The sequence below is a fragment of the Marmota marmota genome, unplaced genomic scaffold (genome assembly GCF_001458135.2).
Source record: "Marmota marmota marmota unplaced genomic scaffold, marMar, whole genome shotgun sequence".
NCBI lineage: Eukaryota > Metazoa > Chordata > Mammalia > Rodentia > Sciuridae > Marmota > Marmota marmota.
In genome coordinates, this window is record NW_026000229.1 from 38,260,583 (window position 1) to 38,282,783 (window position 22,201).

General features: G+C 37.8%; 1 protein-coding gene and 1 long non-coding RNA gene across 8 annotated transcripts in view; one reads left to right on the plus strand and one right to left on the minus strand.

Annotated features, from left to right (window-relative positions):
• Eif2ak4 (eukaryotic translation initiation factor 2 alpha kinase 4) overlaps nucleotides 1-22,201 on the minus strand; it is a 103,930-nt gene continuing 81,729 nt past the window's right edge. For 5 of the 7 annotated variants that reach the window (XM_015480841.2, XM_048793302.1, XM_048793306.1 and 2 more), the window contains 12 exons: nucleotides 20,251-20,421; nucleotides 19,420-19,554; nucleotides 16,865-16,972; nucleotides 15,744-15,872; nucleotides 13,748-13,834; nucleotides 9,259-9,371; nucleotides 5,702-5,754; nucleotides 4,510-4,607; nucleotides 3,204-3,272; nucleotides 2,665-2,709; nucleotides 1,270-1,388; nucleotides 1-723 (listed from right to left, as the gene is read on the minus strand). In XM_015480841.2, the coding sequence (XP_015336327.1) occupies nucleotides 666-723; nucleotides 1,270-1,388; nucleotides 2,665-2,709; nucleotides 3,204-3,272; nucleotides 4,510-4,607; nucleotides 5,702-5,754; nucleotides 9,259-9,371; nucleotides 13,748-13,834; nucleotides 15,744-15,872; nucleotides 16,865-16,972; nucleotides 19,420-19,554; nucleotides 20,251-20,421 (1,185 nt within the window). In that variant the 3' untranslated portion in view covers nucleotides 1-665. The remainder of the gene's footprint in view (nucleotides 724-1,269; nucleotides 1,389-2,664; nucleotides 2,710-3,203; nucleotides 3,273-4,509; nucleotides 4,608-5,701; nucleotides 5,755-9,258; nucleotides 9,372-13,747; nucleotides 13,835-15,743; nucleotides 15,873-16,864; nucleotides 16,973-19,419; nucleotides 19,555-20,250; nucleotides 20,422-22,201) is intronic. The other 2 variants (XM_048793303.1, XM_048793304.1) reach the window with 2 other exon arrangements.
• Nucleotides 5,027-22,201, plus strand: part of LOC125613342 — a 31,948-nt gene continuing 14,773 nt past the window's right edge. Inside the window, exon 1 of the long non-coding RNA XR_007343878.1 lies at nucleotides 5,027-5,089. This is a non-coding gene — a long non-coding RNA (uncharacterized LOC125613342). The remainder of the gene's footprint in view (nucleotides 5,090-22,201) is intronic.

The following is a 22,201-nucleotide window of genomic DNA, read 5'->3' on the forward strand; positions in this document are numbered from 1 at the left end:
TGGTGTTGCTGGGGATTGAATCCAGGGCCTCACACATGCTACCTAAGCACTCTTGATTACATCCCCTCATCCCCCCTCCCCCATTTTAATAGTCTGGCAATAACTAATTCTGGATGATGTGATTACTGAATGTTTTAGCCCTATTTTCTAGATTATTCTAATTGAAACCTGACAATTATAAAAGTTGTATCATCTCATGGACATTCTTTCCACCAGGTTGTATAAGTTTATCATCATAATTTATTAAGTTTGGAAGAGTTCTCATAGCCAGATGAAAATCTGCTTAACCACGTTAGGAAAAACATATTACAAAACATTAAAAATAAAGATTCTAAGGTAATGATTTCTGGTGTCTTTGTGCCTTTTAGGACATTTTCATGTGCTTAGTCATTAGGATCAAGGGAAGAACAAGGATACTTTCTAATGTTCTATTTCCGTAAAACCTTCAGTGTTAACAGATTTGCAATTAAAAAAGCTACACATATGACAAAGCATTTATTTTACCCAAAAAGATAAATTTATAATATATTACACATGAAAAACTGACAAAGCTCAGTAGGGCATTTTCTTAGAATTTAAAGTTAATTTAAAATGACAGTGAATGTACAACATTCCATTATTCCAGTATAAGCCCCTGTCTGAACAAGGTAATGAGTTCTTCAGGGTTAAAATAAGATTCTATAGTAGTCATCTCTGTAGCTATATAGAAACAGCACAGATACCCTGCAAAAGAAGGGAAAAGGCAGATTATAATGACAGTTTAGTGAGTGAAGAACAAAAACAGTTAAATACTTTCAGGAGATACAAAGGTAGCTTTACTTAATTAAAAACAAGAGTGGAAGGCTAGTCACTAAAAACTTATGTAAGTTTTACAGAAGCTGTGACTGCAGTAAAAGGGTCTACATAAGGAGATCCCCATTTACCTCACAGCCTCCTTGTTGCCCTTTAAGTGGAATGAGAACATGAATGAATGACATTCTGACATAAGGGTATAAAGTTATATTTTATTTCATTTAAACACTTATAGAAGTTATCTGGGTGAACAAAATGATACTTGGGATAGCTACTCCCAGCTCTGCTGTGTTTTATTATGGACAAGATCATGACTTGTGATTCACAGTCTCAGGAAGATTCATTGGTTGCCAGCTGCAGTTCTAACAGCTTGTCTTTAGCCTTCAAATCTCAATAAGAATAAAATGTCACTCTAAAAAGCTCTTCCTGAATTTTAACCCTGTGAATGAAATCTGCTATGCCCAAGTGATAACTTACTTTTTTTCAACTTTGATGTTATAAATTTCGTCACAGACTAATTTGAGGTACCTTTGCTTTGGCAGGCGTGACAGCAGCTGCTTTACAGTTGTGTTAAATGCCTGTTCATCAGCATCCCACTGGGGAAAAAATAGATAAGACTTAACAGGGCAGAAGGTTTATTACTTGGCTTCTTCTGGGTCAGTACTGAAATGCCATTGTTCAAGTATACCAGAAGAATGTATTGTAGAACCAGCAGGGAGACTGCTGGGGTTCTTCCTTTCAAGCATCAATTTTCTTTTATTTTTTTTCAGAATTGTTAGTGATTTTTTTTAAAAAAAAGATTTTTAGTTGTAGATGGACACAATATTTTTTTATATGGTGCTGAAAATCAAACCTAGTGCCTCACATGCTAGGCAAGCGCTCTACCACAGCCACAACCCCAGCCCTCCCTTTTCTTTAAAACAAGACTATAGGTACTATGTAGAGTCTAGATGCCACAGCCCTGATGCGCTAATATCCTGCCCCAGTGTGCTGTGACTTTAGATCAATTAATTCTGCCTAGTGTTTACTTTGTATAAAATGGAGCTATTGTCTTTGATGTGTGTCCATCTGACTGGATCATAAATCAGTAAATTGCCAGTAGAGGGGTATATGTAGTATATACTTGTGAGAGCAACAGAAAATGTAATAATAATTTTGGGGCAAAGTTCATTTTTAATTTAACCTGTGACTAAACAATGGGTAGACATATATTCTTTGATGTGTTGCAAAAATCATTTGTAGCTTTCATTAAGTATTCTTAGTAGTAACTATTAAAAAATGTTAAAGTTCTTATTTAGACTATTTGATAATAAATGTATATACCACCTATATAACAAAAGGGATCTAAATTAATTTTTACAAAAGGATCTTTTGTATAGTTCTAGTCTACAAATGACCTTCCCTAGCTGGAGTTTGACAGACAGCATAGTAGACAGACTATGTCAAGAACAGATTCTGCCAGGAGTGGTGGCACACATCTGTAATCCCAGCTGCTTGGGAGGCTGAAGCAGGAGGATTGTGAGTTCAAAGCTAGCCTCAGCAAGTTAGCAAGACCATAACTCTAAATAAAATATAAAAAAGGGCTGAGAGATGTGGCTCAGTGGTTAAGCACCCCTGGATTCAATCCCTAGTACCAAACAAAAAACAACATCAAAAACCCCCATGATTCTGCTAGTCTGCCTGAGTCTAAATCCTGGCTATGCTACGTATTAGTTGGGTGACCTTGATTTAGGAATACATATAACATATGAAAGGGCCAATGTTATTAAATTCCTGGTGTTGCCAGTATTTTATGATACTAAGAAAATGTAATTCTGTTTTTAATTTTCTTTTGGTAAATCAACACAATGTAGAACAGTTTGTATTGCTTACCTCTAATGATAAAAACTGTAAGATTGTTTCTTTGGGTAGATCCACCTGTTAATTCACAGAAATGAACATCATATATCAGAACACATTGATTCAGGACTTCAGTGTCACTCTGGATAGACAGTATGAACAGGGCCGGCAGAGTGTGAAATGCCTCTGTACTTTATAAAGTAGACTTGATGATCTGTGTGGTGATAAGATCTCAGTATTGTGGGAACTATACCCCCTATATGCCATAATTCAAAGCTTTGTTGACACTGCTACTTGTACTTAGTAAAGCAAAGCCCTGAAACATAGAAAACTGATTTTGGTTTTCACTGCTTTCCTTCCTCCGTCTTTCAGAGGAAGAAAGGAGAGAGAAAAACAAACCTTCAATTTTCTCTCCAGTATTTTATATGTTTAGATTAAATGTGGTTCACATCAGTAACAATAAGGTCTACATCCAGATACTCGTGACACTGAGCAAAAAAGCCCTGAAGTCTGATGTCACACTTTGACATTATGGACAGAGGCCATCTTCAAAATATCCAAAAAGAACTTACAGCCAATATTTCAATTTCACTGCTTTTCTGATGTAAATTGGCAAGAGTAGTTTGAAGTCGGGTTTGTACCTAGTAGGAAGAAAATGTAATTCAGAACATGTTAAACCAAGCCATCTTATTTCCTATTCCACAAAACATGACAAGGTGACAAATCAAGGCCTATAAAAGTTTCCAATGTGGGGCTGGGATTGTGGCTCAGTGGTAAAGTACTCGACTAGCACATGTGAGGACCTGGGTTGAATCCTCAGCACCACATAAAAATAAAGATATGTGTCCAACTACAACTAAAATATAAATATAAAAAAAAAGTTTCCAGTGTGTAAAGATTTGCTTTTACTCTACCTCAGAAAGAAGGGGTTGTCTAGTCATTTTGATCACAAGGAAAATAAATTTTCTAACTTCTTTATTACTTATTTCTTTTTAATTTTGAAATGATGCCAAATAAAGACTCAGAATAATGAAATAGTACACGTGTAGGCAGAGAGATTTTAGGATTAAGCTAAAGGGGAAAGGGGAAGTATTGTAATAGCAATAAGAACATGGAACTCAAAAAAATGGGTCTCCACCCATAAACAATCAGAAGAACTTAAAAATGAGGTATTTGATTTTTTTCTACTTCAGTCCTATTTTTTTTTTTTTTGGTGGTGCTGGGGATCGAACCCAGGGCCTCGTGCATACTAGGCAAGCACTTTCCCACTGGGCTATACACCCAGTCCTTAACTTCATTTCTACATAATGGATGCTTTCCTAACATATGTCCATGGCACATTCTAAGACTCATATTCAATATACTTAGCTTGGCATTTTATTACTTAATTTCTTCTATTCTCTAACTATATTGTGCATATGCTTGCTTCCAAGGTTATAAGCTCTTTGATGACTGGGGCCTTGTAGTGTCTCATATTTTACATAGCCATTAGCATAGCATTAGGCATACAGCTCACACCAAAACCATGTAAGGAATGAGAAACCTGCTTCAAGTCATATCATTGACCACTATTGCTTTGTTATTCAGATTAAAAACAAACTGCCATAAGAGGCAGATTAGAAAAGTTCTGTTTAGATGCGATCATTCTGACAACAGTTGCTTCTTTCAGTGTACACTGACACCTCTTTGGAGGATAGATGGGGTTGAATTCTGGCATCAGAGATGCTTTGTGTTGGTGAAATCTTGAGAAGCCATCAGGTCAGGGAAGTGGGTAGAAAGATACTTCCAAGAAATTCTGTGTTTCTTATTTTCATTTCCTGCTTGCTTTCTTCTCTGATGCTCACATTAGAAAGCCAAGGAAACCTTGACCAGATGTACCTGAGTTTCATACCGCCTCCTTGTGCTGGCTGACAGCTTCTCAGGGGCTATCACACTCACAATGGGAACAACTGTTGCTCCATGGATTTCGAACAAGCCTGAGACAAGAGAGTTTCAAAATTTATGGTATTATCTACACAGTTTCTAAAACACCACAGAAATGATAACAGTTTATTTGTAGCTCTCTTTTTGTGATTCTGGGGGCTAGGTCATGTCTAGGCTTTGTATTCTATCTGTGCTACTAGCTACACTTAACCTAGGAAGAGCCTAGAACCACAACAACCCAGTTTGATTGCTCTCTTATTGGGTGGAGATATACCAAAGCACTGGGAGGCAACATGAGTCCCCCAAACTTCATGAACCTCAGAAAATAAAACTCTTGTATTACTACTACTACTTTTTTACTTTTACTTTTTGTGGTGCTGGGAATTGAACCCAGGGCCTCACACATTCTAGGCAAGTACTGTATTACCAAGCTATATCTCCATTTTTTTTTTTTTTTTTGAGACAGGGTCTTGCTAAGGCTGGCCTCAAACTTGTAATCTTCCTGCCTCGGTCTCCTGAGTACCTGGCATTACAGGTATGTACCATCACACCCAGTCCAATACTTCTTTCAATTCCTCAAAGTATTGGAATGTGTTGGTGACATAAAGTTAATCCTAACAGAAATAAAAGGAAAGACCTGATTCTGTTAAAAGCCAAATATGCCTTCCTGTGGGCTTAACCAGAATGTTTCCTTTTCAGTTTTTTTCAGAAGGGTTGTTAGAGGTGATGAGACTAAAGGCAGAATCTCTTTGTTGGATTTCATGGAAACCAAAAATGTACATAACGACTATCTCCAAGGAATTTCAAAATATTTTTCTCAAATCCTCTGCTTGAGGGAAATTTTCAAGAAAATGATCCACATTTAATCTATACAATAAACCCAGTCTAAGAAAGATTAAACTACTTGTAAAAATAAGACAGTAAGACAAAGATACAGCGGATCAGAAGAATCACTTAACCAATTTTATCTTTTTCTAGAATATGGGTTTCAAAGCACAGATAGGAATTCCATGTGGTACAATTTGTTGTATACGTGTTACTTTAAAAAGATATTTCCAGTGTCACAAAGAATTGGCTACAGTCATAAGTGCTTTGAGCAAACGTAAACACAAGCAATATTATGTTCAATTGTAATTAGTAATTATACCTGAAGCATTAGACCCCTTCAGATTTTGCACTGCAAGATTATCGGAAGCTTCTCTAAAAACAAGCAAACAAAAACAATTAGGACAACAGTCAATAAGACAGAAGCAACATAGAAAACTCACAGTGAGCTATACATATAGTGAGCCACTTTTTCTACTGACTATAAAAACACATGCCTATTGGTTATTAGTGGGAAGAAAAATAAAAACAACAAAAATTGCACTTAGTTATGCTTTTGGTCAAGAGCAAGTTAAAAAAAATTATAAAGGATGTCATTTCAAGTTAACAAATGCCTAAAGAAAACATTCTGATTTATTCAGCTGGGTTTGAAATCCTGGCTCCACACAAACAGCTCATTTCAATGAAACAACATGGGTGTTCTTTCCGCTCCCCTCATAATACAAGGAAACATTAGCAACAGCATGCTCTGTCTTCATGTGGCAGCAGCCTTGGCGACCACCCACAGGAGAACATTTGGTAAATAAGGATATTCTTTTAAAACCTGTAAATGAATGTTCTTTCAAATGCTGTGAATTAATTTAAAGCTTTTGTGAGACACAATAGCACTTTATGTTGGGAAAACCAGGGGAAAAAGATTTTGAAACTTTCTCTGTTAAAACTAAATCTCATCCAACTTTTTAAGTGTCTTAATAGTGTTCACCTGTTCTCACTGTTATGTAGTTGTTGTGTTTTGTTTTTTTTTTTGGTTTTGGGGACTGAATCTAGGGCCTTGAGCATGCTAAGCACATCTCTATCGACAAGTTACACCCCCATTAGTTAGCCACTTTTTGCTTTTGCTTTTAAAACTCTGTCTGATTTGGATTATAATTCTAATATCTGGTGACTTTAAGGATATTACATTGTCTCAGAAAAGCCAGTGAATTTATCAAAGTTGGTTCGAATGGGAAGAGGTGGTGCTAAGGAGGAAGAACAAAGGAAGGAGTGTTTTTTTTTCCTGTAAGCCAGGATTTCTCTATCTTGGTACTATTGACATTTTGGGCCAGATAATTCTTTATTGGAGGGGGGAGGTCAGTCTTGTGTACTGTAGGATGTTTTAGCAGCATCCTTGGCTTCTAATAGATACCAGCTACACACTCCTATTGTGACAACCAAAAACGTCTCCAAACATCGCCAGATGTTCCCTGGGGACAAGACTGCTACTGACTAAGAATCACTAATATAAAGAAAAAGAAAGAAAAAAAATTGAGTATTTTCTGATTACAAGGTTATGTGTGTTATAAATAACAAAGAAATTTAAGACTCGCTATAATCCCACTAACCCCAAAGAATCACAGTTAAATATTTAGTACATTTCCCCAGACACTATTCTATATATAGATTGCATATTTTGGTTAAAACAAAAGTTGGATTATACTAGCCATCCTACTTGTGGACATCCTTCTAAGTCAATAAACTCAGCTTTATTAGAATCACCATTTTAAAAGGTGGTACAGTATTTTGTTGTGTTTTCAAAATTTAAACAATCTTCTACTAATGTGTATATATATGTGTGTGTGTATATATATATATATACACATACACATATATATATATGTGTGTATATATATATATATATATATATATTTTTTTTTTAAAGAGAGAGCCAGAGAGAGAGAGAGAGAGAGAGAGCGAGAATTTTTATTTTTAGTCTTTCGGCGGACCCATCTTTGTTTGTATGTGGTGCTGAGGATCAAACCCGGGCCGCACGCATGCCAGGCAAGCGCGCTACCGCTTGAGCCACATCCCCAGCCCCTACTAATGTATATTTTGATATTATTATTACTACTACTCTGGGGATCAAATCCAGGGCCTTGCCCATGCCAGGTAAATGCCACATTTGCAGCTTTCATATTTTGATATGAAAATTCTCAATGAGAAATTCTCAAAGTACAGTCCAGGGATCCTTGGAGGTCCCTGAGATGTTTTCAGGGGTCTGCAAGATCAAAATGATTTTCACAATAATTCCAAGATGTTAGTTGTCCTTTTGCTTCATCCTCCCATAATATGCAATGGAGCTTTCCAGACCACATGATGTGTGGATAATACAACAGACTGCAGAAGCAGATATGAGAATGGTCTCTTCCAGTAAAGCTTTAACGAGATAACAGGAAATGTACAACAAGGTCTTAAAGAAATTTGTCTAAAAAATGCCACTTTTTGTACTAAATGTGTTTTGTTTTAAAAACGTTGCTCTTATAGAGTGAGCTATTTTTCATTAAAAATATGTTATTTAGGTTAGCATGTAATGGGGTTACTTTTGTTATTTAAAGCAGAATAAATACATATTTTTAAATGTTTAAATTTTAATTTCTAACAAAATATTGATAGATAAAATCCAGTAAACAGAAGTTCTCTGTGGTTCTCAAATAATTTTTAAGGATATAAAGAAGGCTCTGAGATCAAGAAGTTTGAGAACTGCTATTATAAAAGATATCTTGATACAAACCTTTTTTTTTTTTTTTTGGTGGTGTATGATTTGATGAGTTTACAACAAATGCAATCACCACAGTGCTCTATGAACAGTTCCATCATCCTAAATATTTCCTTATGTGGTTCCCCTCCTCTCTTGCTCCCTGGCAACCACTGACTTCTGTCCCTAGAATTCTACCTTTTCCAAAATGTCAACAGACATCTTTATTCATGCCCTGATGAAAAAAGTTTTACTATAAATTCCTGAATTGCTGAATCAATTTAAAATTATTTTATAGTTTTAATGCTTTTAATCTTTGCCAAATTTGTATACAGATGGCTGAACCAATTTCTCTCTCATCATGAGGATATGGCATTTTTTCCCAGAACATATTATATCTTTCAAATAACATGAATACAATACTACTGAAATTCATGATTAACAGACTGAATAAGATAATGACAGACAGATTTTGGCTTCTTAGGCCTTTTAAAATGAAAAGAAAACCAATTCTTGGAAATATCATTGCTATGGTTTGAATATAGATTCATGTGCTGGAAGCTTGGTCCCCAATGTGGCAACATTGAGAGGTGAAGGAAGCTTTAAGAAGTAAGGACTACTGGAATATAATTAGATCCTGGAGGCACAGTCTCCAAAGAGGCTAACGTTGGTCTTATAGAGTGAGCTGGTTCTCACAAGAGTGGGTTGTGGTAAAGTAATCCCACCCCATATGCTTGTCTTCTTTCACGTGTAGCCATTTCCTTTTTCCTCATCTCTCCTTTGTTGTGATGCAGCCAAGAAGGCCCTAACCAGAGGCTCTATGAATAGACTGCCCAATCTTGGATTTTTAGCTCCCAAACCATGAGCTAAACAAACCTCTTTTCTTTAAAAAGTACCCAGCCTGAGGTACTTTATAAAAACCAAACAGAACAAAACAGACTAAAATGGTTATGATAAACAAATGTTGAAAGCAAGATATGACCTTATCTAGGTTATAATTAAATTGCTGACTGAATTATTCAGAAGCAACAGAATGGTTCATTTAAAGAAATTTCCCTAAAGGATCAAATTAACTTTTAAAATAAATTTACCTAGGTCCTATGTAGGTAATTGTAGTCAGGCTTCTGGGCTTTTGTTTACTAAGTTACCTGATATTCTTTTCATCATTGACTTTAGTTCTCAGTTTCTGCACAACATGGTCCACAAGATCGAACTCCAGCACACGCTTCTCTGTTTGCCTTTCCTTTTCAAAAGACTTAACCTAAAAAGAATGAGACAGATCTATCATTTGGAGGTTTTCAAGCCCAAAGGGTGGCTCTGAGAGACTACTAAATGAACAGTTTAGGTCAGTGGTTCTTAACCAGCAGTGATTTTGTTCCCTGGGGGACATTTGGCAGTTTGGAGTCATTTTTGAATGTAACAATGGTGGGGCTGCTTCTGGCATCTTCAAATAGAACATTAGCCAGGAATGTTGTTAAACAATGCATAGGGCAGTCATCCACAACAAATAATTATCTGTCCCAAATCATTAGAAATGTTGCTGCTGAGAACTCTGATCTGGTTTGAACAGAATTAAAAAAACAAACCAAATGCGTATATGTGTGTGTGTGTGTGTGTGTGTGTATAAAAGGCCATGATGAACCAGCTCTCATTTAACTGAATTCATTTACATTTTCTTCCCTTTTAAACATCCTCAATGAGTCACCAAGTTTTCTCATATCTCAGAACTGCCTATAATTCCTCCCTCTCCTATACAAACCCAAATTCTACCATCCCATTTATGGTACCTGCTTTTTATTTTTAGAGAGAGAGAGAGGGAGAGAATTTTAATATTTATTTTTTAGTTTTCGGCGGACACAACATCTTTGTTTGTATGTGGTGCTGAGGATCGAACCTGGGCCGCACGCATGTCGGGCGAGCGCACTACTGCTTGAGCCACATCCCCAGCCCCATGGTACCTGCTTTTTAACCTTCACCAGCATCCAACCTTGGCCTAGGTTAGCCTGACACTCTTTTTTTTTAATTGATTTTTTAAAAAATTTTGACAGCAGAATGCATTACAATTCTTACTACACACATACAGCACAACTTTTCATATCTTTGGTTGTATATAAAGTATGTTGACACCAATTTGTGTCTCCGTACATGTACTTTGGATAATGACGTCCATCATATTCCACTATCCTTGCTAATCCCATGCCCCCTCCCTTTCCCTCCCATCCCTCCGCACCATCTAGAATTCATCTGTTCCTCCCATAACACTCTTCTTACTGCCTTCCCTGTCTTACAGTATTTCCTTAGTTACTCCATTCCGTGCTATACATCCCTGCAGATTAATTTCTCTCAAATACAACTCTAATGTCCCCTTTTGTCCAAAAATTCACTGGCTCCCTCTTGGTTGCTAAATAAAATTCCATCTCTTTGGTTGGGCATTTGGGTTGTCCATGATCTAGCTATAACCATTATTCTGCTGAAGTACCATTTTGTACAATACTTCTACTTCACCCAAAATATATTACTCAGGTTAGATTAGAATTATTCTCTCCTACCTGTTCTGATCTTTGAGACAACCAACTGAGAAAAACTACCATGACTTTTGCTATTCCCTCTGCTTAAAAGGCTCTATATCTATATCCTAACCATTCCCGAGGGTCTGGCATAATACCACCACCACCCTGAAGACTTCCCAGCTTCCTCTAATGTGGTTTCCCAGGTCTCAGAGAACTTTATCCATAGGAATTTGATGGCGTTCAGCATTTTCTAGCTCATAATTATGCACAAATGTCTTATGTTCCCTACTGGATGATAAAATATACTTGACAGCAAGGCCTGAGGCTTAAATATTTCTGTATCCTCTCTGGTTCTAAATTTAATTCCATCCACATTGTGAATGTCTAAAACACATTTGCTGAATGGACATGTGAAGGGATGTCTTGCTTCTCAAATATGAAGATGCTACTGACCTACCAGTAATAGACAGGAGCAAGATTCAGAAGAGCTTGACAGGCTGGGATGATGTATTGAAATAAGATCACATTTAACAAAGATAAATAAATTCCTGTGATTAAAACTCTTGTTATAAAAGGCCAGCCAGACATGGTGGTAACTGTGGAAAGGCCAGTGGGTTTTACTGATGATAATTTTAGTATGAATCAAAAGAAGCACAAGATTGCTAAGCGTTAGTTTATTCATAGGCTATGTTAGGACAAGTATGGTATCTGGATTGTGGGAGGTCAGAGACCCTTCCCATTTAATAGGAACATGTTTAAAGCATTCTAGAATTCCAGTGTCACATTTAAAGACAGATGCTGACAAAATAAAATGAGTCTAGAGGAGGTTAACTACGAGGGTCAAGGATTGGAAACTGTGCCATGAGGAATAGTTTAAGTAACTGGGATATCTAAATCAGAAAAGAGGACACTATAAGTGACATGGAAGCTGTCCCCTAAAATTTATTTCAGAGAAAAGAGGAAGAATTTGACTTGTTATTTTGACTATGCTAGAGGGCAGAAGCAGAACTAGTGAGTGTGAATATAAAAAAATGTGTGGGATCTAACAGTGAAATTTATAGCACTAAATGCTTACATTTAGAAAACAAAAGGAAAACCAGTTCAAAGCCAGCCTCAGCAAATTAGCAAAGCCCTAAGCAATTTAGCAAGACCCTGTTTCTCAATAAAATACAAAAAAGTGCTGGGGATGTGGCTCAGTGCTCCTGGGTTCAATCCCTAGTACCAAAAAAAAAAGCAAAGAAAAGGGTCTAAAAGCAGTGACTTAAGCCAGTAGCTGGCACTGGCAAACTTTTTCTTTTCTCTTCAGATACTTTTTTTTCTTTTTACAAACAAAGAATATAAAAAGGACTTCTAGTTCATGGGTCATAAAAAATAGGATATGAAATTTGACAACACATTAATGAATAAATAAACAAATGATTAAACAAAAACAAAAACAAAAGGATGTGAGCTGGATTTGGTCCAGGTTGTTGTTTGTTGAGCCCTGATCTAAAGTTCCATATGAAGAAACTAGAAAGAGAATAAATCCAAACTCAGCAGCACAAGAAAATTATTAATAAGAATGCTCTAGGGTTGGGGTTATGGCTCAAGTGGTAGAGTGCTTGGCTAGCATGCATGAGGCACTGGGTTCGATCCTCAGCAGAAAAAATAAAAAAAATAAAGAAATTGTGTCCACCTAAAACTAAAAAATAGATATTAAAAAAAAAATAAAAGTGCTCTAGAGTGTCCTAAGCATGTTCCTACTAAACGGGAAAGGTCTGTGACCTCCTACAATCCAGTGGAGTGGAGATAGTAAAATAGAAAACAAATGAAAGAGTAGGCAAACAACACCAAAAGTTGGTTCTCTGAAAAGACAAAATTAAATTACCTCTAGCTACATTTATCAGAAAGAAAAGAGTGAAGACACAAATTACAGATATCAGGAATGAAGGAAGGGACATCATCACAGATCCTAGAGATAGTATAATAATAATAATAATGATAATAATAATAATAAACATCTGAAAGATGAAATGGAAAAATTCTGGGAAAGATACAAACTGCCAAAGCTCATTCTAAAAACAAAGAGGCACCTGAATAGTTCTACATTTAGGCCCTTGTGGCTTTATGGGTAAATTCTACCAAATATTTGAGGGTGCAATTCAAAAAATGATTGTACAGAAAACCTATAGAAACAAAAGAACAGAGCCTACTAATTCATTTTATGAGGCCAACTTTACACTACTCTCCAAACCAGACACCACCACAATAAGAAAAACAGGAACAATAATGAAAAAAGTTGATGATCTTTTTTTGGTATCAGGAATTGAACTCGGGGAGCCCTCAACCACTGAGCCACATTCCCAGCCCTATGTCATATTTTATTTAGCAACAGGGCCTCACTGAGTTGCTTAGCACCTTGCTGTTGCTGAGGCTGGCTTTGAACTTGTGATCTTCCTTCCTCAGCCTCCAGAGCTGCTGGGATCACAGGCTGTGCCACTGTCTCAGGCAAAAGTTGATTTTTTTTCCCTTTACAAATAAGAAATAGGAGCTTGGTTGTAGCTCAGTAGAGCACTTGCTTAGCATGTGTGAGGCACTAGTTTCGATTCTCAGCAACAAATAAAATAAGTTAATTAAATAAAGTTATAAAAAAAGAAAAATTTTTTATTGTTGTGTGGTGTTATATTTATGAATATATTTTTTAATATTTTATTTTATTTTTTAGGTGGACACAATGTGTTTATTTTATATTTATGTGGTGCTAAGAATTGAACCTAGTGCCTCCCGCATGCTAGGCGAGCATGCTACCACTTGAGCCACATCCCCAGCCCAATTTATGAATATTTTTAGTTATATAAAAAAGTTAAATTGGTTAGGAAGCAGCCAGAAGATATGCCAATCAGCAGGTATTTATTATTGTTATTATTATTATTATTTTAAAATGGAGAAAGAGAATAAGGGGAGAAGTAGAAATGTGCTCAGCATGATTCCCTCTTCCTTATTTTATACATTTTTTTTTCAAGAAGCCCAGCAACTCAAAGGGAGAGCTGCACTAATGGATTTCCACCCCATATAAGGCAGGCTACAGTGGCAAGGCCAGTGCTCCACAAGGAAAATGTAGTTTGGGAAATTTTACTGCAGTCTTTACCTTGACATGGCTTCCTTCTTTATCCGAGACAAGGGCCACATAGGTGATTTCATGATGTCTGCAGTACTCTTGTAATTCCTCTTGGGACTGAAACAAATAAACACAGTGTACTGAATAAACACAGACCACCTGGAGCCACTTCAAGTAATTAAGGAGAATGAAAATAACGGTCTTCAATTGTATTCCCAAAGCAATTAATAAATATGCTGATTTCAGGGAATATAAATATTAAGCAAGAAAAGAAAAGGATAAAGAATTTCTTGCCTTCCCTATTTTCCTGATTATTCTAAGGGGTCCTGAACAATCAATGTGGCAAGGCATAGTAAGAGGTTTTCAATAGCTTCAAGTCTTTTTTTATTTTTGTGGAGCTGGGGATTGAACCTGGACCCTTGCACATTACTAGGCAAGTGCTCTACCACTGAGCTACACCCTTAGCCCTTCAAGAACTTCAAGTCTTAATGGAAGGTGCCAAGAATTATACAATGTGTGTACAAACAAGCACACATAGTGAAAAAGCTTTGAGGAAAGCAAAAGAACCAAAAGGAATGCTGAAAGGTGAAAAGCAACAAGCCAGAGAAGCCTGTGGGGGATGCCACTGTGCAGGACTGAAGTCACTGGTCATGGGTTTATATTTCACTGTAAGATACATTTCTCTAACAATCTCAGGTGAAGAGGATGTTGCTGTCAAATGATTAAAAACTGATGGTCAGCACTCTTCTGATATAATTAAAATACAGAATACATAAAATGGACAGCAGCAGTTGTAGAAGCCTCTTGGTAGGTGATATGAATGGAGCAGGAGGGTGGCAGGTTGGTGTCCCTGTTCATCACCAAGCCCTGGGGCACCTTTAGCGTGGGTGACTATGCACTGAAGATCACCCTGGATGATCTCCTGGGAGCACACCCCTTTTGTGATCTATTTGTGACAGCACGGATGCTATTTATCTAGAGCCCCCCGAAGTGTGCCACTTTTATCACCTTTGCACCCAGGGCAGGTGTCAGATCTTATACTGGCAGTGAGGCTGAGGAGACAAAGTCATAGATACATTAAACCCAGAATGCCTTCAGAAGTATGGTACATTGGCCAGGGGTGGTGGCGCATGCCTTTAATCTCAGCTTCTCTGGAGGCTAAGACAGGAGGATCACAACTTGGAGGCTAGCCTGGGCAATTTAGAAAAACCCTGTCTCAAAACAAAAAATAAAAAGGGCTGGGGATGTAGCTCAAGGGTAAAGCATCCCTGGTTCAGTCCCTAGCAAGACTGAAAAAAAAAAAAAAAAAAAAGAAGGGGGGAAAAAATGAAAAAGTAAAAGGTAGGCTAGCATATGGTCCTGCAAAGGTGTCTATATCCTAACCCCTAGAACCTGTGAGTGACTACCCTGGTTTATCTTGGTGGGCCCAGGGTAATCACAAAGGTCCTCATAAGAGGCAGGCAGGCATAACAGAGTTAGAGAAGATGTAAGGTAGAAGCCTGGATTAAAGAGGGAAGAAGATGCTACACTGCTGAGTTTAAAGGTGAAGAAAAGGGTCATAACGCAAGGACTGCAGGAGGCCTCTTTAGCTCGAACCTGGAGGATGAGATTCTTCCTGGAGCCTCCAGAAGGAATGAGTTCTGCCAACACCAGGATTTTTTTTTTTTTTTTTAGTATTTTTTAGTTATAGATGGACACAATATCTTCATTTTTATGTGGTGCTGATGATCGAACCTAGTGCCTCATGTGTGAGAGGCAATCACCACTGAGTACAACCCTAGCCCCAACACCTGGATTTTAACCCAGTGAAAATGATTTGAGACTTCTGATTTCCAGAAACGTAGGATAGCAAACACATGTTGTTTTAAGCCATTAAGTTTGTTATTGCAGCAATCACACTAATACAGGAAGCAACTCCAACCACAGGGATAAGCAGAGTTGGACAGAGTCTAAGAAACAGAGGATGATCTGTCATCCAAGCTGTAACTCTCTGCCCTTCACTCATAGGTGCTTTCTGTCCCATTACCTGTGACCAGTCGTACAGGATTTCTGCCGTGATTCCTGCTGACCAGAGTTTCTGGGTTAAATTGATAGCCCTGGACATGGACATCTGGCCGACACTTACAACCAGGAGGTCACAGGAGCTTATTGTAACCTGGAGAAAAAATAGTGGTTACACTTAAAGAATGACACTGCAGATGTGGACAAACAATATGAGAGAAGGTGGCACTCATGGGTAAGAAGGCATTCTTAGAATCTTGTACAACAATGAGGAAGGCTTTGCTTAAAAATGACATTGGGAAAAATAAGACACAGTAAAAAAACTTTCATATTCCATTTTTAAGATAGAAATTAGCTACTATGGGCAAGTAAAGGAACCATTCTTAACTTTGTAGGCAAAGAGGTTCCATAAGTGTTTGCTACAACTAGAACATCTCCCATTTACATATTGCATGACAGATGAGGAAAAATGAACATCTAAAGTCACCTTGCTGGAGCAGAAGACAAGGACTAAATTGCAAGGATTGCCTATCTATAGCCTTGTATCTATTATATGAAAGATCATTTCCCAAATCCTCAGCCTATAGCTGCTACACTGATGAGATACATATGTGATCTCTGTTCCTGGCATACACTTCCTAAAATCCCTAGAATCTTCAAAGTACTTTTTCTATGCCAATGAGGTGACTGACATGGGGACTGGTCACTGAAAAGACCAACACAGGATAAAAGGGCTAGGACTTTCAATCATATCCTACAACTTCTGGGGAGGGAGGGGAAAGGAGCTGAAGGTTAAGTTGACTACTAATGGCCAAGGATGTAATCAATCAAGCCTATGTATTGAAGCTCCACCAAAAACTCAAATGACAGGGTTCAGAGAACTTCTGAAAAGCTAAATCTGTGGCATTTTCTGGAGGGTTGCATGCCCTGAGGAAATGACACTATCTGCAGTGAGGAGGAAGAGTAGACAGAAAGAACTGACTTGGAGGTCACCCAGAGGGAGTCTGCTGTTCAACACTGCTTCCTTGATGTGTGACAATACAACAGGAGAAAATAAGTTTTTTTTTTTCCCTTCTCAATTACAAATAATGCTTTTAGGAATGAAAGATATAACAAAGTATGATAGAAAGCCAAGCTGGGACTTACAGGTTCTTCCATGTTGAGGACAGCAGCAAATATCTTGTCTATTGCAATACTGACACCAACCGCAGTGGGAACTGGCCCCAGAGCCTGTGGACCTCTAAACTGGGGAATCTATGGAGAGACAAACAGTTCTGGTTGTGAAATACAGAATAAACTGCGACTATCAGGAAAGCAATGATTAATGAGCAAGCTCTCTGTCAGCAACTTATCAAAGGATTCAATGAAGAGTGTGAGTGTGTGTGTGTGTGTGTGTGTGTGTTTTAAGACAGAGACGCAAATTTAGGAAAATAACAAATATTAAATCTAGATCTGCATAGTTCAATATGGCAAATCTGAACTGACAGGTGCTGTACATGTAAATGCACACCAGCTGCAAAGACTTGGAGTAAATAAAGAACGTAAAATAGCTTGTTGATAATTTTTGGAAGTTTGAGTAAATGTTGAAATGAAATTTTGGATATAACTAGGTTAAATAAAACATATCACTAAAATTTCACTTTTTATTTACTTATTGTTACTAGATAATCTAAAATTATATATGTAAGTTCCAAACCAAGACAGAGGAGGTATACTTTTCCCTACTCTTCCTAAGTATAGCTAAAAATCCTGGATGTTACATATAAAACAAGGAGACTCTACAAGTGGAGAGAGGCAGACTGTCTAGGGACTGCAGAATGCGAGGATGACAATGGTGAATTCTCAGGTTTGCTCTTTGCTTCATACATCATGGATTAAGTACTGGAGAAACTGGCAACCCAGAAATGCCAAGAGGAACAAGAAAGGGGAAACCCAGTAAGGCAGATAACTTTAGACAATAATTTCCCTGCTCCAGCTAAACATCATAAAAAAAAAGCCCAGGCCCACTCCCACCAGTGAAGGCAGGGTGCGGAGTATAGTCACCCTTACCCTGGCAAGGTGGCTTCAGAGGAGAGCAAGCAGAGAGCTAGGATTTTCACATCTGCCTAGCAGTAATGCCCACCACCTCCCCACAACAATGCCAGTGGAGGGCAAGATCCCCAGGATACTGGATTTTACCCTCACCCAGGCAGCAAGAAAGTATCCCTCCCTACTGGGGTGGGGCCAGAGGAAGCTGAGTGGGAAGATGTAATTATCACTGGCCTCCTGCCAGTTCTCTCCCCCTACCATGGATAGGTGGAGGCTTGTGGGAAGCAGTAACATGGTGCCCTTTCACCTGGAGGTGTAGATGGAGGATGAGTAAGGAATCTGGCACTCCGTGTCCATACCACGTAGCATCAGAGATGGCCTGCTAAAGCATAAGATCCAGATAAGTTCCAGTCTCATAACATGAGACTGCAGATGTCCAGGACACATACATCCTACCAAGAACTGAGATATAAAAGTAACAGAGAAATATTCAACACACACTAAAACCAAGATCACATACCTGTTGGAATTACATGGCAAAGATTTTAAAGCAACCAGCATAAAAATGCTGTAACATGTATCATGAACAGGCTTGAAAACAAAAATAAACAAAAATCTGAATGCATCTCAGCAAATGAGAAGATAAAACAAAACAAAAACTTCACTGAATGGGCCAAATAACAGACAAGAGGAAAGAAATGGTGACATTAAGTTAAAACAACTGAAGTCACTCAATCTGTAAAAGAGAGAACAGAGGCTGTGAAGTAAAATGTGCCAGAAGCCCAAGGTTAGAGACGATAAAGAGACAGAGTGGCTCTCTCTTTCTCTCTCTCTCTCCAAAGAATGCCTGAAAAATTCCCAGGGTTGGCAAAAGACAAACTTGAGGATTTAAGAAAGAAGCTAAGAACAGAGCAGGATAAATCTGAAGAAATTCATGCCAAGACATATTATAGTTTAATTTCAAACTCAAGACAAAAACAAAATCATGAAAGTATCAAGAGAGAAACATTTTTCCTAGAGGGTAAAAGTAATTCAAATTACAGAGGATTTCTCATCCGAAACCATAAACTTAAGGGAAATTTAAGAGAATTTTTTTCTCCTCTTGAATTTTAAAAATTGTGTTTGACAAAGCAAAAAGTTTAACATTGTTTGATGTGGATCTCAATGGCATAGAGCAAACACTGAGGGCAATTAGATCATAAATGAGGCACAGGTAAAGGGATGCAAAGGGAGGGAGGTTTTTGCCCTTGAGCTATACTGATAATGCCAGGAGATAAGTGATAGAACAGTTCTCTTGATTGTGGCAGTCCTTACAGGAATCTATACTTTTGATAAAATGGCACAGACTGTACAGATACCTTGTGCCAATGTCAATTTTCTGTTTCTGATATTTTATAGAAGTTAACAAAGGATTGTAATCACTAGAGGAAACTGGGTAAAGGTTCTTCAGACCTCTCTATACTATCTCTGCAACGTCCTGTGAGTTTCTAATTATTTTTTTAAAGTTTAAAAAATTACAAATGTGGTTCACATTATATTTGTATTTCTAGATGAATGATACAGAGATATTCAATTGTATTACTGGTTTATGTAGGCTTATACATATTCAAAATAATAAGCTCAGGAAGAAATAAAATTAAGCCAGAACTAATAAACACAGGGTGAGGCCTCACCAGCAGATCATATCTGCCACCGGCTGCAAGGATTTCAGGTACGGCTCTCTGCCTCCGTCTGATAAATGCCACAAACTGGAAGATGATTCCATTGTGCTGTTGTACCTTATAAACCAAGCCCAAGTTGATCAAGACCTAGAGTAAAATGCCATACAAATGTGTCAAGGACTGGAGATTTAGAATACAGAATACAATACTGAAAATGCTGTTTTCCATCAACAGCATCAGAATAATCCATTTAGCATAAAGAAAATACTGAGCAATTTCTGGCATGAAGTCTGTTTAACTGTAGCCTGCCACGCAAGAGAAAATATATTCTCTTCAAGAATAAACATTGCTGGCTAGGCTGTGGCTCAGTGGTAGAGTGCTTGCCTAGCATGAATGAGGCACTGAGTTCGATCCTCAGCTCCACATAAAAAATAAAAGAATAAAATAAAGGTATTGTGTCCATCTACAACAAAACAAAAAACCAAAAAAGAACAAACACCTCTCTGAGGCTAACACAGTAAGAATTTCTATAGGAGGGCTTGGGGATGCAGCTCAGTGTTAAATAAAAATATGATGACATGAGGCTCTAGGTTTGATCCCCAGCACTGAAAAAAAAAGAAGAAGAAGAAAGAAAAAACTGCTGCATGGTAGGAATTGAGATGCTTGCAAAGAAATCCTAATTTAAGCCAAAATTATTTGTAGGTATCAAATGCTCCAAAACATAGAAAGTAGAGCTTTTCTGTTAAAATAAAACACTGGCATTAAGGAAATAAAAAACATTTCCCCCTTGAGCTATTATTAATGCTACAAATTTGTCCTGCTACTATCAAATAGTTGCCAAACCTGTAATTTTATGCCAAGTTTCTTCAACAGTCCAACAACCTCCTCTAGGTCTTTTAAGCCATACTTCACCAACTGGGCAACACCTGTTTTCTGTTTTATTAGTGAATTTATTGTTGGTGTTAAGTCTTGCAGTTCCCCCTTCTGCTCGATAAACTTGTAGAGTCGGCAGAGCTGGAAAGCAATAGGCAGAGTTAGCAGTCAATCCATGGCAGGGAAAGACTCTTTGTTCATGTGCTCAGGGAGTTCGTACACTTCTAGGAAGGGGGATTTTGTGGTCAATGGTAATTTAAGCCTTTGCTGTAATCAAAAGGGTCATCCTTGTGTGATAGTAGAAGCAAATGTGACTCCATTTTGTTTTTGACTTCATCCTGTAAAACAACCATGCCAAGAAGAAGGGTCATGACTGGGGCAAGATGTTCTTTTCCTTTTGCTATAGAAACCTTTAAGAATGCAGAACTACCTATTGGGGCATTGTTTCTGTAACTAGGGTAACGGGGCTCTGTTTCTGTAACTGGGGTGATTGGGCTGTGATTGGCTAGGCTTCCCACCACTTGACTGCACTCTCCTGCTTCTGTAACCTGGCTTGCTTGCATTGGCTAGACCCCCGAACATCCCTTGTGCGGTTTTCAGGCTTATAAGGAATGACCTTGCAATTGTTCGGGGCTGATCAGGGGAACAGCTTTATGTTCTGGTCAGTTGCCACTAGTGTGCTTCAATAAAGGCTTGATTTGATTATACATGAGTGGTCTGGAAGTCAGTTTATGAAACCCTGGGACGAAGCTTTAACTATAACACTTGTCCCCAACTATAAAGCACTTCACAGAAGTGCTTCAGACACACACATCTCACTTTACTAACATGCCCTTACAGTTGATAATGACCCCAGCAAAGCAGAGCCTGGCACTAGCAGAGCCTCTATTGTACATCTTCAGCCAACATTGCTGCTCTTTACCTTTCTCATTCCCATGAATTCCCATTAACACAGGCACACAAATGGAGAGACAAGAAGGCAGAGTCTGACTTGTTCTCATACTCAGAATGAGTCAGAAAGCTGCCCGTCTTCCTTTTGCTTGAATAATTCCTATTTGGTGCCTTGGGATGTCTTTTCCTGCAGGCAGCCTCTGGATCCTTCATTCCCTTGTGTCAGACCAGGATTCTTCTAGATGCATACTTTGACCAACTGGTTGCTTTCATTCTGTTTGTCTCACAGGAGGGCAGTGCTAGAAATTATCTAGCCTTGGGCCAACCACAGTCTCTGGCACACAGTAGAAGGAAGAGGAAGGAGCTATGGACATACAGCCAGAGAGAAAAATCCTAGGAGCTAAACTGGAAATTACTAAGAAACAAAATTATAGCTATTTTTCAGACTGTAGGTAGAATCCAGTTCATCTATAAATTGGCACATGAAAGCTAGAAGCTGAATGAAGACTCAGCTTAACATAATCAAATTAATCATAAATTACTTAAATATTTTAAAAATAAGTTAAAATCTTTTATATTTTTATACTGTTTGCTATATTAATGTTTTAAATACAAAATCATAAGTCTTTGATTTATATATTTTTTTCCTATGGCTGGGGAAATAGCTCAGAGGAAGAACCTTGAGGCCTTAGATTTGATTCCTAATACTGCTGGAGGCATAAAAAAAAAAAGACGGAAAAAAATTTTTCTTCTTAATTAAAAAAAAGTGTCTCTTCAATACATTTTAATGTTAAATTACCCCATTAATAAACTACTAGAAGTCAATACCTCCAGATTTTGGTCTTCATCCAATCATAACTAACTCCATATGACGCTGGACAAATCACATCTTTTTGGGGTTCAGGTATCTTATATGTAAAATAAGACTGGGCCAGATACTCAAAATTCTTTTGCAATATTTCTGTTTCCTTTTCTTTCTTTCTTTCTTTCTCTCTCTCTCTCTCTCTCTCTCTTTTTTTTTTTTTTTTTT